General features: G+C 38.8%; 1 protein-coding gene across 2 annotated transcripts; it reads left to right on the top strand.

The window, feature by feature from the left end:
* The first annotated feature begins 146 nt into the window (after positions 1–146).
* BBS7 (Bardet-Biedl syndrome 7) lies at positions 147–16,485 on the top strand. Of its 2 annotated transcripts, XM_083861290.1 has the most exons (19): positions 147–227; positions 383–448; positions 1,726–1,788; positions 2,636–2,811; positions 3,357–3,543; positions 4,235–4,307; positions 5,214–5,330; positions 6,146–6,276; positions 6,855–6,939; positions 8,358–8,460; positions 9,035–9,227; positions 10,193–10,267; positions 11,353–11,418; positions 12,301–12,440; positions 13,415–13,579; positions 13,673–13,782; positions 13,892–13,995; positions 15,408–15,531; positions 15,847–16,485. In XM_083861290.1, the coding sequence occupies exons 1-19, from the start codon at positions 192–194 to the stop codon at positions 15,978–15,980; spliced, it is 2,148 nt and encodes a 715-aa protein (XP_083717416.1). In that variant the 5' UTR covers positions 147–191; the 3' UTR covers positions 15,981–16,485. The 2 variants fall into 2 exon arrangements, with proteins under 2 accessions (XP_083717416.1, XP_083717417.1); XM_083861291.1 differs by lacking the exons at positions 2,636–2,811; positions 3,357–3,543.
* Positions 16,486–17,094: the final 609 nt, after the last annotated feature.

Here is a 17,094-nt window from a genome sequence, read left to right on the forward strand (position 1 = left end):
CGGGATCTCTCCTCAGGGCTAGAACCGCCCCGGGGCGTTCCTGGCTCTGCCCGCCCCGAGCCCCGCCCCCGGGGCGCTGCCAGCCAATCGCAGCGCCCGTCTGGCCGAGGCCCCGCCCCCGGCTGGAGGGCGGGCTCCTGGCCGAGGTTGCCGCGGTGACGGGCGGCGGGCGCGCCGTACCCGCGGCAGCGATGGAGCCGAGCCTGGCACGCGTGGATTACCTGAAGGTGGGCCCGGCAGTGCCGCCAGCTCCCCCGGCACTGCGGTGAGGCGGCACGGCCAGCCTGGGGCCGAGGGGCGGCCGTGCGGCGGGGCCTGCGAGCGGCCCGAGGCGCGTCCCGGCGGTCCGGGCCCCGCTGAGGGGAGTCTGTTCCATCCGCAGGTGGGAGTCACGGCCCAGAAGACGATGAGGCTGCTGCCCGCCTCCGGGAAGAAGGCCACGCAGAAGGTACCGACCGCCTGCTGCTTCGCTGCCTCTCCTGTCCTGTGCCTCATCCTGTCATCTCCGGAGTTTCATTAGATATAGGACGTCACAGGGAAAGACGGTGCAACCCCAAGGTTGGGGGGTTGGAAAACCTTTTTTTTTTTTTTTTTTAAATCTGAGATTGTGAATGGAAAACTTCAGAACCGGGAAGGAGGGAATTTTTGTAGTTTACGGCATTGCTGAAGCCATAAGGGAGTTCTTCCATGTTTTTCTCTATTTTGGTTTTACTAACACTTAAGACTAGAGGAAGTGGCCTGAAACTGAGATAAGGGAGATTCAGATTAAATATTAAAATAAAGTATTTTACTCTTAGGATGGTCAAGCATTGGAATAGGCTGCCCAGGGAGTTGGTGGAGTCACCATTCCTGGAGGTATTTAAAAGGTGTCTGGATCTGGCACTGGGTGCCGTGGTTTAGGGGTTACAATAATAATGACAACTTGATGGTTGGACTTGATGATCTTAAAGGTCTTTTCCAACCTTGGTGATTCTATGAAATCGTTCTTTTTAAGTTTTTTAAAGTTTTTCATAATATGAATCCAAATTAGGGAAACCTTGCTAGGGAAATGCAATAAAAATAACTGCTTTTTTTTTTTTTTTTTTTTTTTTTTTTTTTTTTTTTTCCTTTACTATTAAAGTCTTAGTGTGAAAACACAACTCCTCCCAAATATATCTTTACCTCATGGTTGCCAGCGAGTGCAAGTAGAAGCAGGAAAAGGATTGTAAATGCCACTGCTTGAACTGCTGTTCAGTGTCCTATCTGTAGCATTTTACATGGATCTTTAAAGTATACTCCCATGTGTAATTAAGTTCTCTAGAATTTTGAGTCCTTACATTTATGAAAATATCATTAATTTTATAATGGAGGGGCTATTGACAATATCATGTAGTGACAGGACAAGGGGGAATGGCTTGAAACTGACAAGAGGGTAGGTTCAGATTAAATATTGGGAAAAGGTTCTTTGCTGTGAGTGTGGTGAGGCACTGGCACAGGTTACCCAGAGGAGCTGCAGCCGCTTCATCCCTGGATGAGCTCAAGGTCAGGTTGGTTGGAACTTGAGCCACCTGGGATAGTGGAAGGTGTCTCTGCCCATGGCAAGTGGTTGGAGCTAAGTGATCTTTAAGGTCCCTTCCAAGCCAAACCATTCTGTGATTCTGTGAATACAGAAAGTGGATTATGTAAAAACACAGTTGTGTTTAATAAAGTTGTAATAAAAAATAACAGTGTGTTGTACCTTTGAAGGTGGTCGTCGGCGATCAGGATGGGGTCGTTACCTGTTTTGGCATTAAAAAAGGGGAAGCTGTGGTAAGTGGAGTTGTTCCATTTAAAAAATTAATTTTTGAAAGGTTCTTCCCAGTGAACTTTGAAAGTCCATTTCTTATTGACAAAATAGGATGCCTGTGGAAGGTGTCTGGGTAGAGCTGTGGGCTGATGCCTGACTGTGGTGAGGGCTTGCTGATCTCATGCCTGGTAAAGCACAGATTCCTCCACAGTTACAGAGTCAAAAACTAATGTGGGTCATCACCAACAAAAGTGATTTCCACACACTTTGCACTTCAGTTAAATTGGGCTTAAGCCTGGGCACATGTACTGTTATTGTAACGAAACAAAATCCTGCAGAGATTCATTAAATCACCTTAGATTAAATCACCTTTTAGATTTGGACAAACTGATTGCTTTTTATGCCCAGCTCAATGAAAAATTATTTTCTTTCTTGGGTTTTCTTCTCCAGGAAGTTCATTATTAGCTCATAAGTATTCTATAGCAATACAAATAAATCAAAGTAGATTTCTGGAATAAGAATGTAACATGAAAGGGAGGGAGTGTATGTGTGTGTTGTTCTTTAAAATGAAAAACAAACCACAAAAAAACCAGCTGACAGCAGTGCTGAATTTCTCCATGGATTAATAAATAACATTGAAGTAATGAAGTCTTAATTTATTATGTTTAAAAACTTTTTTGTATTTATTTACTGATAACATGCTTGGTTGCTCTGTGATCCTGAAGATAAATATAGAGATTATTTTTGTCTGTGTACAACCCATTGCATCTTAGTTTTGACAGAAATTGTAAAGCAATTTCTTATCCTTTAGGTTAGAAGATTACCATAAATATGATATTGTGATGATGAAAATTGCTTTCCTGTTGATAGCCAGTGTTCAGGACACTGCCAGGACGAAAGATCTCCAGACTGGAGCTGGGAGGAGCTCTTAATACACCACAGGAGAAAATTTTTGTGGCTATAGGATCCGAAGTCAGAGGTTTCACAAAAAGAGGGAAGCAGTTTCTTTCCTTTGAAACTAACCTTACTGAAAGCATCAAAGCCATGTATGTATGATACTTTGCATTCTTTTTTGAGAGCTGTAGCAGATTGTTAGTTTATGATTTTATGCAATAATTTTGAGCATATTGTGAGGTGACACTAAATGCCAGTCCAGCCTCAGCTTATGTAGCAGGAATTTGGAATATCGTGGAGAAGTCTTGGAAGTGTAGGGGGAATTGGGAGTGGTTTGGAGGCACTCAGAGCAGTGCAAAATCTATATGAGCAGAGCAGGGATTATTGCCACAGTGTGTCCTATCCACATAGCTCCTGGAACAAAAATCTGGTTTGGATTGTGTTGTAAGATGCCACAGACAAATCAGCATAACAAATATAGTAATGAAATCTCTGTAAAGATATTCTTGGGGATTTACCTGAAGACAGAGTAGAAATGTGAGAGCTATAGCAACCACGTGGTTTTAATATTCATAAGGAACTCTAAAAGCTGGAACAGCTTGCAGGGCCCCTTAATACCTCAGAGCTGCAAGCACAGTAAGGCATAAAAGGCTCTTGCTGCAGCAAGATGCTACAGAAAGTGTTTTCATTTCCTCAGGTACATTTCAGGAGCAGATCTCTTCCTCTGTGCAAGCTACATCTATAACCATTACTGTGACTGCAAGGACCAGCACTACTTCCTATCAGTAGATAAAATCAACGATATTCTCTGCCTTCCTGTAGACAAAGTGAAGTGTATCACACCGGTGCTTGCATGTCAGGACAGAGTCCTCAGGGTGTTACAGGTCAAAATGCTTCCTTCTTTATGTTTTCTGTATTGATGCTGTAGAATTGGGCTAATTATTCAGGGAATATTTATCAGCATGGCTTAAACATCATAAGGATCAGTGAATTGTGCCTTACTTGGCAGTGTTGCTGCTGGTGCATTCCCTTCCTGTTGTTTTTTTTAAAGGAAAATCATTATTGTAAACTTGCAAAAAAATGAGGATGAATAAAACCACTGTAAAGAGGCTTTGGGATCCAGAGGTGGAAGTCGATGACAGATTGGTCCCTTCTAACTGAAAGTGCTCATGTAGACGTTTAATTTCCTGAAGTCTTTATCACTTGGGGAATTCTTGCTCTCATAAATTACTGTTGTGACAAGTCTTAAGTGATACTAAGGCATTTAACATATTAAATTGCCAGATGAGTTCCTGGATCCTTTTTAATGATAGCAACATGTTTCAAGAGTCCTGTGTTTTATTTCTACAGGCTTCACTCTGGTTTTGGCTTAGAAATGGTTCTGCTATAGGAGCTTGAATAAGTAAATCTTAGTATAAGTAAATCTTTTAGTATGATCCATAGTAATTTTGTCACTGTGAGGCTTTGGTTTGGGATGTGGCTGGTGTTTTGTTCTTTTTTTGTTGTTGTTGTTTTGGTTGTGGGTTTTTAGGGTTTTTTAACAAATTCATTTAAGATTGTCCTCTTTGTCTTCAGGGTTCTGATTTGCTGTATGAAGTAGAACTTCCTGGGCCACCTACTGTTCTTGCTCTGAGCAATGGAAATGGGGGTAACAAGATACACATAATTAATAATACTATTTTACTATATTTTTAAGATTTTGTAGCTTGCCTTTGTTAATTATTTTGTCTTGACTTTTAAGTTGATGTTAAAAATGCAGCAGAAAAGTGACTGTGAGATTTTTTTTTTATATATAAATAGAGATATGACTGTTTTAGACGGTTCCAAATTATATTCACATTTAATTAAAGGGCTCTTACAACACTAGTGAGATCTGAGGGATCTCATTGTGTAAAAACAAATTGGACTTTTGGGAGCCATGTCCAGGTTTTGGGTTTGTGTTTCTCTTACACATGGATTTCCATAACTGGAATACATGGATGGATGAGAATATTGAGTAGAGCTAACAGAAACTAAGACTGGAAGGTTCAAACTTAAAATAGTTTGATCATCCTTCTTGCTAATCTGCTCTAACCTCATAGAAATCGCTTTAGGGTGTTAATCTGGCACTTAATTTAGTTTCAGTTAGATTGTGTGACAAACATCCAGAACTGGTTTGGGAAAGTAGTTCTTAATTGCTGAAATTTTGGCACAACATTCACTGCTGGGTGTGTGCTCTGAAAGGATTGCTCTGTTTTTCTTCTGTGAAGTCCATTGAATAGCATTTTTACTTCAGCTTAACTCTACTGAAATACAGAGTAATAGATTCTGACTGGTTCTTAGGCAGAACTCCAGTGCAGGGGTGCAGCCAAACACAGAATAGTGGTAGCCACAAAGAAATGATAGGATGGGTGCAGTTTTCATGGATTTCTTTTCAGGTTTGAAACTTGACAGTTCTATTGCATGTCACTAATCCAGTGTTTTCTTTTTCCATGGGCTGCAGAGTGTAGTTACACAACCTTTTGAAGTTGGTGTGCTTGATTTTATCAGTTCTAAATTCAGTTTCTGTGTTTAGGGGATTCTGGGGAAGAAATTGTGTATGGGACTTCTGATGGGAAATTGGGTCTCACCCAGATTACTGGTACCAAGGCAATACCAAGGTGGGAAATTGGAAATGAAAAGAAGAGAGGAGGTATGTGTCTCAATTTCTCACTCTTTAGCTTTCCAGCATTCCAGGTAATCAGAAAATCTTATTCATAGATAACTTTGGAGGCATGTTGTGGTTATGTCAGTATGTGATATTAATATGACTAAGGTCTCTTTTATTCTTCTGATTTTCTGACAAATAATTTTTATCAGTTTGTCTTGCTTTGGATTTTGTGTTCGTATTAATTCCAGTATTTTAGCAAGCTTTTGTTTTAACACTATTTTTAATGTGGGGTTTGTAAAACAGCGTTGATTCAAGTATGATTGATTGAAATGTTTATCATCTTTCTGTTTCTAAGTGTGTATATATTTGGCAAATATACCTGCCAAATTTACCAGATGTTCAGTGGTTTTAAGGTCTCTGAAGAGTCATAATAAAGGGTTTTGTCTGAAGATGGAATATGTCTCCACAATAACTGGTCAAAACTTTCCCAGTTTTAGCCTTGGTGTGCTGCTTCTAGACCATCTACTAGCCCATACTGCTTTTCAAAGGAGAAGATCAAGGAATGGAATGTTTAAATACATTTTTATTTAACTATGAGAGTTATCAGCACATTCTTTTCTTAAAACGCTTCCTGGTATGTCCTTAGTCTTTCTATGAAATATGGAGCCATAAAAGTTAATCTTGAACCTGAAGCACAGGGGAGAGACTTCAGCCTCAAGGACTCATACAGGAATCTTGTTATTAACACCTAAAAGCTGACCAGGAGTCTGTTTCTGTGTAACTGAGTGTGGCCTGTGTATGATTGCATCATAAACTAATAAAGATGAAGCAAATAGCTTTGTTTTCTTCCTCATTAGGTATTCTGTGTATTGATAGTTTTGACATTCTGGGAGATGGAGTTAAGGAATTACTTGTTGGACGAGATGATGGAATGATAGAGATTTATAACTTTGAGAGTGCTGATGATCCTGTCCTTCGACATGATTATGTAAGTCCTCATTCTTCATACCCTGCTGGGAAAAAAAAACAATTAAAAATAAAAATCTGTATTTCAAAACTTACATGATCATTGCTGCTAAAACATGTGACTTGTTTTTAATTTAAGAAGTTTGTAATGTTGACAATGTGAATTTGAAATCAGTATGGTAGCATGTAAGAACCAGAAAGTGAAGTAGTCATGATTTTAGCAAAAATCAAAACAATGTAGAAGAGTGTATGTTAAAATTTCAGCTTAGTTGACTGCTGGGCGAAACCTAATACAGGGTGGCTCTCTGAGTGAAAAAACAGAGTGTTGTGTGTAGTCTTTGATTTACAGATTAATTAATGGAAGTTCCCAGGGCTTCACTGAGCATAATTACCTTGGTTATCAATTGTTTAAAATAGTAATTGGATCCAGAGGGATCATTTTACTTCAGTCAGATTGCTAATTTCTGCTGGAACAACACTGTCTATCCAGTGTTTTGTTTTCCGTTTTGTAATCTGTTTGCTATGTGTAGTAGGATCTTCTAAAAACTTCTGAAATGAGTGCAGTGATATTTCCCTCCCCTTGAATGTGTTTATTTGAAGGCTTTATCAGAGAGCATTGCATCAATCCAGGGTGGCTGTGTGGGAAAAGATGGCTATGATGAGATTTTAGCAGCAACATACTCAGGTAAGCTTCCTGTCATTGACACAATAAATGCCATGTGTGGTGAGATGATAAAATGAAGCAAGTTATGTTGTTAGAGCAACTCACATCTCTTAAAGTTTTGTGTTGGAAAGATTTCTTCTGATGTAATATTTACACTTTAAATAAAAGATTCCTACTCTTAAACTGTGGGGATTTTATATTTTAATATATTCATCATGTATAACACAGTGGCTGGCTATATTTTGGTGTAAACTGCTGCCTTATTGTGATGAATTAATGAGCATGTCTGAAGGAATTCAGTTACTTTTTAAAATAAATATGAAAAATGTTGATATACAAGCATTTTTTTTCTATTTTTCTGTCTTTAACAGAATTGTAATTTCATTCCTTTTCAGCTTCACAATGCTTTAAATGGGGTTGATTTTGATTTTAGTGGGAAATAAAGCTCCCCCATGTGAGGCATCTCAGCACTTTCTCTGTAAGCCTTGAGCTATGGGCCTGTCTGTGGCAGAGGCCATGATAAACATGCTGCATATATCAGCTGCTGGGAGCTAAAAGATTGCTATTTCTCTCTCTTTAGCTTCTTCAGTGCTAAAATTTAGCCTAGTGAAAGTTCTTGTAATTAAAATCATGTCATTTGGCAAGATACAGTCCTCAGTCAGTTCCTGAGAAAGAATGGTGTTCCAGGGACCTCTTTGAGACCTTTTTGAGAGATCAAAAGACCCTTACACCTGACCTCATATGAATTGTTTTGGTATGACTGCCACAGTAATGATGCAGCCTGAGTCCTTTGTGGCTTCTTTTAGTGGGAATGTTATAAAGATCCATGGATCATAGAAGAAAGGGGAAAAGTGAAAGCCTGTGTTCTCCTGTTGGCTTTCAGTGGGGAATTCTGGTAGGATGTGGTGATTTTGGCAGGGAACCAGCGCTGTAAACACCCATTCATGTCTGCATATCATGCCTGAAGTATCAGAATATAATCAATTAGTATTTGCTTTTACAAATAAATGCAATTTAGTAAGCAAAAAGTATAACTTCTTTCAAGCAGCAGCATCCAACTTCTAAGCCCACTGAGCAGCATCCAGCTTGCTATAAGCACATTACACAGCTTTTGTTGTGTTTTCAGTTCTGCCAGTAATTCAAGGTTTTGTCAGAAAAAGAGAGGCAAGAAAAGATCCAGCTTCTCAGTTAAAAACACTTAAAGGGGAGTTTATTGCTCAAAGTACTTAATGAAAAAAAAGGTAATGTTTTCCAGTTTAAGAATGAAACCCATAAAAATGATGTTCAGTGTCTAGGATTAATCCTACAAAAAAGGATTAAATTTGGCTCAGTTCTCTCTACCCAGTGTGTGGAACAAACATCACTCCACACATGCAGTAGCTGAGTGTAGAATTTTCTTTTTAGCTGATAAGGAATATAAACTTCATTTATTGGTTTAGGCTGGCTGACAGGACTGACTACAGAACCTGTCCATAGAGAAGGTGGATCAGGTGAAGAACTAAAATTAAGTCAAGAAATGCAGAGCAAGATTTCATCCTTAAGGTAATTGTGCTAGAAAGAAATTTAAATGGAAGAATGGAAATGTTAAAAGCTGAAATATCACCTCTCCTTCCTATCTCACTGGATTTTCTGTATCATTAATATATCTGGAAGTAGAGTCAAACCTTTTCAAAGTAGAAATAAATAGCAGCCTCATTTCACGGTTTTTCTCTATCTTGCCTTCACATTATGATGTCTTAATGCCTTCTGCCTCAGTATCAGCAAGATAAGATTCCTTTCTTCCTTGCTGCTCTATAGCTTCTAAATGATGGCAGGAAAGAAGTCACTACTATATTATTCAAAATGCATTGTACCCTTGAAGGAAAAAGATTGTCCTTCCTGTGTCTCAGAAACCTCTTTTGGCAAGGAACATGTACAATCCATGTGTCCATGTGATAGAGTTTATGTTTTATCTTTGCTAAGTACGTTGAAGGGGAGTCACCATTCACTTCTGGCTGGAAAATTGAGGACAGGAGAGAAACATGACTGCCTTGCAAGTTTAAACTACTTAATTTCTAGGGTAGCTCTGTAGTTGCCTTTTTAAAAGACATTTAAAGAAAACGGTTCATTTTTCTAGGAATGAATTGGAACAACTGCAGATAAAAGTACTTCAGGAACAGGACAAATACCAGCAGTCCTCTCAGTCCAGCACGGCTCTTTCCTCAGTGCCTGCCTTCAGTGTGAATGACAAGTTCACTCTGAACAAGGATGATGCCAGCTACAGCCTCATCTTGGAGGTGCAGACAGCCATAGATAATGTTCTAGTGCAGGTCAGTGGGGCTTTGTTCTTGTTGGCTTTCTTGATGCATATATAAAACAATCAGAGACTGTCTAGTTCAAAAAGCCAAGTTACAGCATCTTAAGGACGTGCCTGTTAGGGAACAAATACAACAAATTTGTGTTGAGCAGAGCAACCTTACCTTACCAAAACAGACCAAAGTGCCTGCTGTAGCAGAAGATTTCTTTGTAGCTTTGTGTTTTCTTTTGGGTGTCCTTATTTAAACACCAATTAAATGAGGTGCATATCCTCACTTGCCACTTTAGTGCCCTCTGTAGTGGAAAATTAATTTCAGAATGTTGTTCACTTTCACTCTCAGTGTGGAACAGCATCTGATTTGTGTGCAGTTGGGGAGAAATACTCCTGCCCATCACAGCGACCTTAATTAATTATTGCTCCTACTGTATCAGCTGAAATTAATGCTATCTTTGGTAGTCAGGAACAGTAGCAGTGCTGAATTACCTTCTTTTGGGAAATGCATGAGAAAAATGTGACAAGGAGGAATTTATGAGTCGAGTTTTCTATAACAAATGGGAAAGAAGGATTTCATTTTTCACTTCTTAATAAAAATCCCGTTTTTATTAGTGATGTTACAGAGCAATGCTAAGCTACAGCTAATTTGCCACCATACAATATCAGATGTTTCCATAGCTAAATGAGAAATAAGGAAATTGTTTAATCTACCTTTCATGTCTGAAAGACAGTTACAGATTTTACACTGAGGTTGTGGTAAGGCAACCCCACCAGCAATTCAGGACTCTGTGAGGGAATAAGAGAACATCATGTTACTCCAGGATTAGGTAGTAAGCTGCATGTCTGTTAGGCTTTTGCCTCTGAGATGAAGCAATCTCCTTGCCTCTCCCTTATTACAAAGACTGATGACAGTTAAAGGATAAATGGACTTGGAGCTACTCAGGAACATAAGCTCTTTATTTCTCTTCCTCCTATGTTCTGCAGAGTGATGTCCCATTAGACTTGCTGGATGTGGATAAAAATTCTGCCGTTGTTAGTTTTAGCAGCTGTGATTCTAAGGTGAGTGAAACAGAGGAGGTGATGTCTGTAGAGATGTTAGCATGATGGAAACTCTTACTGTTGTGTAGTAAAAGTAGAACTTGGATTTATAGATCTCTGATTTAAAATAAATTTCAGCTAAATTACTCATCTGGCAATTGTGGAGAGCACAGCTTAATTAGAGATACTGCAGAATTAGGAGTTAAAGGCATAAGGCAAACCTAAATACGTGAAAAAATATCTTCTGTCTTCCTTTTTTTTCATTCATGAGGATTGTGAGAGACAGATTCAGTATTGCTCTTTTCTCTGGATTTCATAGACTCATGTACATTTACTTCCAAGTAATTTAAGTGAAGAGTGTTACATTTCATACTTTGTTAGTGTCTAAAATACATCTTTAGAATGTGACAATTCTGCTGTGTGGGGAGTGAAATGTTTGCTTGCCTTTTTTTTATATATAATAGCTACAGAGTTAAATAGTTACAGAAATACTATTGAAACCGAGGGCCAGGGAGAAAATCCAGAAGCTACCTTAGGATTTATGAAAATCTTCTGTAAAATCTTTCCCCTTCTAACAGTCCTTTATTTTAGTTTTAAGAACTGAATTTGCACATCACTGTTCTGCCCTGGAGCTCCCAGAAATCAGCTCTTTATTTTAGGTTTTATGCCATTTATGATGATTAACTTAATGCTTTTTGGGGTGCATTTTCTTACTGATCCTGCTTTAGTTTTTGAATGCTGAACTAATTTTCCAGATGAGTGGGGCAGGCTGACATGCATTTTTCAGATGAAAAGGACGTATCTATATAATCTTTGTAGAAATATTAAAGAGTGTTAAAGAACTTTGGTTGTATTCTTCTTATAGAGAGATTTTATCTTTTTTTTAACTCTATCATAATTAAAACTAATTGGAACATTCAGGAGAACCAATGATTGCTTTTTTGTATTTAACTCTTGTAAATAGTTGTAGATGCATAGCAAAAACTTCACAGTAGAAGTGAATATCTACAGTTAAAACAGACCAATATAAATTTTCTGAATCCACAGGCCTATTTTGTATTATCTTCCTGTTTAGTTGGGTTTTTTTTTTTTTTCCTTTTTTTCAGCCAAATAGCAACTTTCTTCTTGCAACTTACAGATGCCAAGCAAATACTACAAGACTTGAACTTAAGGTAAAATGCTCAAAAATATGTTCCATAAAATTAATGGTTAGTCCTGCTTTGGAATTGAGAATTCTCTACATGGATCAGTCCAGTTTCTACTGCTGTTTTTTTCCTAAGACCTTCTAAGCTGGGGGTTGTGTTCCTTTTTATTTGTCTTTAGGATTTCTAAGGGCTTCTAAAAATATGTCAGAGGAGAGCCTTAGGGTCTTTTTGAGTGTCCCTAAGATGAAAGCAATGCGTACACCACAGATTGGGAATGTACAGGATTCTGAAGGCAGTGTGTGAAGCTTAAAGCTGAGGGAGGTGTGGGAAAGCAAGCTCTGGCACTGTTTATCCTCTGAAGTGTTTGAAGGAAGTTAAATTGGGAACTAACAAGGGAATATAGACTCAATTTGTATTTTGGCGAGGAAGCAAATCCAGTCATCCCATGCTTATTATACTTAAAGGCACGTGGATGTTTTGGAGTTTATCTTTAAGGATCCACCAAATTCACACATTTTATGGCAACCACCACAGGAAATAATGAAGGAAATCCTGATTAGGAAAATGCTCAGCATGCACACAGGCAGGAGGTTTTCTCCTTTTTTTACTGCAGCCTCTGAATCTGATACATGTTTACGTAAAACTCTCAATTATGAGGCTTTTTATTTTAACTGATCAGAAAATGAGCTAGAGGGTGTTATTTAATTAATATTTTATTCATCTAATGCAGCAGCACTTCACTGGACTGTGTTCCATTTAATTTTAAGACTCATCTGCTTTATTTATGGTGGCACTATCAAGTAAATATAGTACTCTAAATATTCTTGAAATGCTAGAGGTTTTCTTTAACATACTTTTAATATTCTCTAAATTTTTTCTTTTCTGTGGGTCCTTCTTTCCTCTCTGCAGGTTCGCTCAATCGAAGGACAGTACGGGACACTTCAGGCGTATGTGACTCCCAGAATTCAACCCAAAACCTGCCAAGTTCATCAATATCAAATTAAGCCACTTTCACTTCACCAGAGAACTCATTCTATTGACCAGGACAGGTATGTGCAATGAAAAAATCAGTGCCTTTTTTCACTTTGAGAAAGTGACACAAGCCAGCTGAAACATTTGCTCTGGAAACTTAAGTATAGAATTTCTAACCCCTAAACCTACACTTTTGAGCCTAGTAGTTCCATTTCATGGATTTCTTAATAGAAATTGTGGATTAAATGGGTTCCTTGCCATTCTTGTTTTGGGGGCTATGTTTCATTTTACTGCCCTGGGTTTTAGTTCAGCCCCCACGTGTTAGTGGAGCTGAGGGTGTGGTAGAAAGGAAACTTTTCCTCTGTAGGTAACTGTTTTGTTTCAGTTTCAGTCTCATTCTCTGGTCCACCCTTTTCCTCTAATTTTTTTCTCACAGCTAACTTGGCCCCAAAACTGAACCAAGACTTTTTTTTACCTTTATCTCTCTGCTATAAGAGTTTAGTATTTTACACAATTTCTGATGGATTTTTGCCCACCTTCAGCTAACATCTCGTATTGCCTCCAGGGATCTGCTTATTCAAACCAACACTGAAAGACTGAAGGGAGGATACCAAAGGCTTCAGTATTCAAATGAGCTGCACTATGCCTTGTTCTTGATAAAAATGCAACATCTGGGGTTTACAGCACAGGAGGCTCTTAAGGCTCTGTCTTACTCATACTTGCTCTTGTCAGTTATTTACCTTTGTCCTAAATTTCAGGTTTAGCAACTTGTAATGGGACATCAGGGACTTCCAACTTGTTGGTTTTTTGTTTTTTTTCTTTCTAGAAACATGCCTAGTGGGAGGTAAGACTTGAATGTGCATATAGCTTTGCATTTTGAAGTACAGAAAAGCAGCTGTAATCTGCAATATCTGTACTTATGGAGAGAGCTGATTTTTTACAAGGTGCTGATTCAAAGGAAACCACCACATAGAAATAAACTTCTTTTACAGTGTCCCTCCTTCTTAACTATTAACTTTCCTTTTTCTCTTTTGATTTCACAATGTCACAGGCCCATGAATACACTAATGCTCAAAGGCCAGTTCAGTTTTGCTGAAATTCACTCCTGGATTGTGTTTTGCTTGCCTGAGGTGCCTGAAAAGACTCCTGCTGGAGAGTGCATCACCTTTTATTTTCAGAACACTTTCCTGGGAACACAGCTTGAAAGTACCTACAGGTAAAATACAATTACTAAACCTAATGTTACTAAACCTAACGTTATGCTTGTGTGTTCTAGTTTGTTTATTTTAAATTTTTCTTCTTTTTATAGAAAAGGTGAGGGATATTTTAAATCTGACAACATCTCTACAATATCCATCCTCAAAGATGTGCTTTCCAAAGAGGCTACTAAAAGGAAGATTAATCTCAACATATCATATGGTAAAAATCCTTCTCTATTTTGTTGTCCTTCGTTCATTTGTTATTCTCATAAATGCAATATATATAGTACTCATTTGCTTGTTGGGGTTCTTTTTTTACTCTCTGCTAGATGTAAATGAAGAATCTGTGAGGCACACATTACAGCTTATCCACCCTAAATTAGAGTATCAGCAGCTGCTGGCCAAGAAGGTTCACTTAATAGATGCTTTGAGAGTAAGTATCTGAACTCTTGGGGTTTGATTTTTATGGAGGGGGGTTATGCTGTCAGATACCAACCATGGCTCAGGTCAGGTGTGTGTCATGTGGGGATCTGTTCCCTTTCTGTTCCTTAAAGTTAAATTAAAGCATGTATTTTAAGTTTCTAGGAGACAAATTTCTTCAAGGAAAATTCTCTTTTTTGCTATATAGTGAATAACATGTAGGATTACTGAAGATGCTTAGAGGGTAGAAGGGCAGCCAGCTTTATCATCCACTGTTCTCTCCTAGCCTGCTGTTATTTTCCAGCTCCTTCCTGTCCCTCTTTCCACTAACATTTGTAGTTTTTTAGATCATCCAGGCCAGATGCAACTTCTTTGCTTTGGAACTTCATCCCAGTGTCTCATAATTTCTGAATCATCTGCTTTTGAATCTTTTTGTTAATACCCTCCTCAATAGCCTTTGGGAGGTACCAGTCAGGCAGCTTGTCTCAGTTCTTGGACTTTTTTTCCAACAACCAGGATTTTGCTGTCAAAAGCTCACCATCATTGAGTTGGTATTTTTTTATTTAATGGGAGGTGAAAATGTTCAACCAGTTCTCTCTTGTCCTTTTGGGGGAATCAAATATTTGAGAGCTCTTTAGATAGTAGAAAAGCTGGCTACCAATGAGAACAGTGTGAAATCTTTATTATCATTAAAAGGGTTTTACTTGGGCTTGGTTTGGCAAACCAGGCATGAAACAGTAATAGCGAATTTATTCTTAATGCCTGTTGTGTTTGTGCAATAATAATGGTGTTGTACATCTTGCTTGTTTTAGACAGTAAATCTTTGACAAATTTTTGGGTCACTCATTTTTTGGATGATAACTTACTGACAGGCAGTGAAATAATCTAATGATTGATGAAAGCTGTTATCCAAGCAGACTGCACAACATAATTACCTCTTGTCTAGAACAGAAGTGCCTTTCTCTGGAGGATAAAAAGATCTATACTATCAGCCATCTCAAACTGGTCTGCTGATAGACTGAAGCTTTTTAGAAGAGGCCTTCAAAACTTTTTGCTGTCACAAATTGAGTGATACTTTCAGAGTTTACTTTTACCTTCAGACTTCAGTGTGTGCTACACTTTTTTAGGAATTCTTATTCTAAAAATGAAGGTATGGTCAAGGCTTGAGTCTGTAGGTTGTGATCCTGTTCTGGCTCAGCGCTGGAAGCTGTAATACACAGGATTTCGAGAATCCAGTCTATGAAGTGATATGGCATTTCATTAGAAGGCTAGAAAATGAGGGACTCTGAAAATAACACTTGCTAGTTTAAGAGGGGATTGTCTTCCCTTTGAAGTACTTCCATATCGAAGCTTAATTTCTTCTTACCTGCTCTTATGACACTTATCTGCTGTTAGCTCTTATTACCATTTTTTACTGTCTTTGAGGAATTACAAGTTCATGAAGGCAGCGTGGACTTCCTGCTCCCAAAATACCGCAGCATTTTGGAAGAGGCAGATCAGCTGCTCGAGGAATACAAGAGACAACCTGCACATCTTGAGAGACTTTATGGTTGGTGGACAATTCAGCTTTACTTAAATGGGGCCTAATGTCCAGAGACATGGCTATAATAGACAGCTGCTTATGTTTAGATGATTCTTGTCTTTATGGACATGTTTATTAAAGATGGTGTTCAAATTCAGAATGGCATTTAAGAATGTTAAGAAAAGTTAAGTGGCTTGGATTCGTTTACAAGTAAACCATTGTTTAAAATGTGAAGTTTTTAGTCTTCTGACAACTGGAATACTTGGTACATAATCATGAGTTAGAAGTAGAGATACCACCTACTGAAAATAAATGGTAATCCCTGGAATTTTACCTTTACAGGTATGATCACAGATCTCTTCATAGATAAATTTAAATTTAAAGGTACCAATGTGAAAACCAAAGTTCCTCTCCTTCTGGAAATTCTGGATAGCTGTGATCAAGATGGACTGATTGCTTTTTTTGATGCTGCCTGACAAGGAAAAAGCAGAGTAATTTTTCTGGTCTTTACCAAGGCATTTCAGTATCAAGTGAAAAACACTTTTAGTCTTTTGTTGTACTCTCAGCTCTTGGGTTTTATTCATATTTATTATCATATTGGATACAGTAGTAAACTTCATATAAATTGTTGTGTATGTTAACTGTGTGCAGAGGTTTTATGTACAGTGTTAATAGCTCAAGAAAGATCAGATGTAAATACCAAATATCCTTTTGGCAAAGATGTTTTCACTCCTGTTCAAGATGGCATGGAGTAGCCTGTCCCCAGCTGCAAGAATGGATGAAGAAACTGGTTTCCAGAGACTTGGATAGATTTGGAAGAAATCTGTGTGTTTAAGCTGTACCTAGCTTAGTTTTTCCTTTTGTGTTGAGAATGTGGTGTGAGAATCTCACCAGACTTGATGTGGCTGGTGTGTGCAGAGCGGGGAGGACTCTGAATTTCAGACTGGTGACAGCTCCATTTAAGTGACATTTGTTTAGGAATGGATGGCATTAAACTTCTCCAGTGCTTCTCCAGCCTCCCTGTGCTTCATTTCAAAACTCCACCTACTTTCTCACTTGCTTTTATCTAAAATTAGAAGAGATGAAGCTGGCAGTGGAGACAGAGATCTGTTTGCAGGTAAAAAAGATCAACTCCATTGAAGTGGTACAGAATCATCGAGGGAAGAGACCTTTGAGATAATGAAGTCCAACCATCACCTTGTCATCAATGTAACCCCTAAACTCCAGCACCATATCGAGACACCTCTTAAACACCTCCAGGAATGGTCACTCACCCTAACAGTGTTAATTTTTTTCCTAATAGTCTCATCTGAGGGTGGTGAGGCCCTGGCACAGGTTCCCTGGATAAGCTGTGGATGATGTCCCATCCCTGGCAGTGTCCAAGGCCAGCTCGGATGGGGGTCTAGTGAAAGGTGTCCCGTGGCAGGATGGCTGGAACAAGATTACGTTCGTGATCTGCGATTCTCTGATAATCGAAATCCCCCCTGTCTCATCCTGAGGCCATTTCCTCTCGTTCCCTCGCTACCCTCTCCTTCCACAGAGCTGTAGAGCGATGAGATCTCCCCGCCCGAGTCTCCTTTTCTTCCCGAC

Source organism: Zosterops lateralis (assembly GCF_965231275.1).
Source record: "Zosterops lateralis genome assembly, chromosome: 5".
Lineage (NCBI taxonomy): Eukaryota > Metazoa > Chordata > Aves > Passeriformes > Zosteropidae > Zosterops > Zosterops lateralis.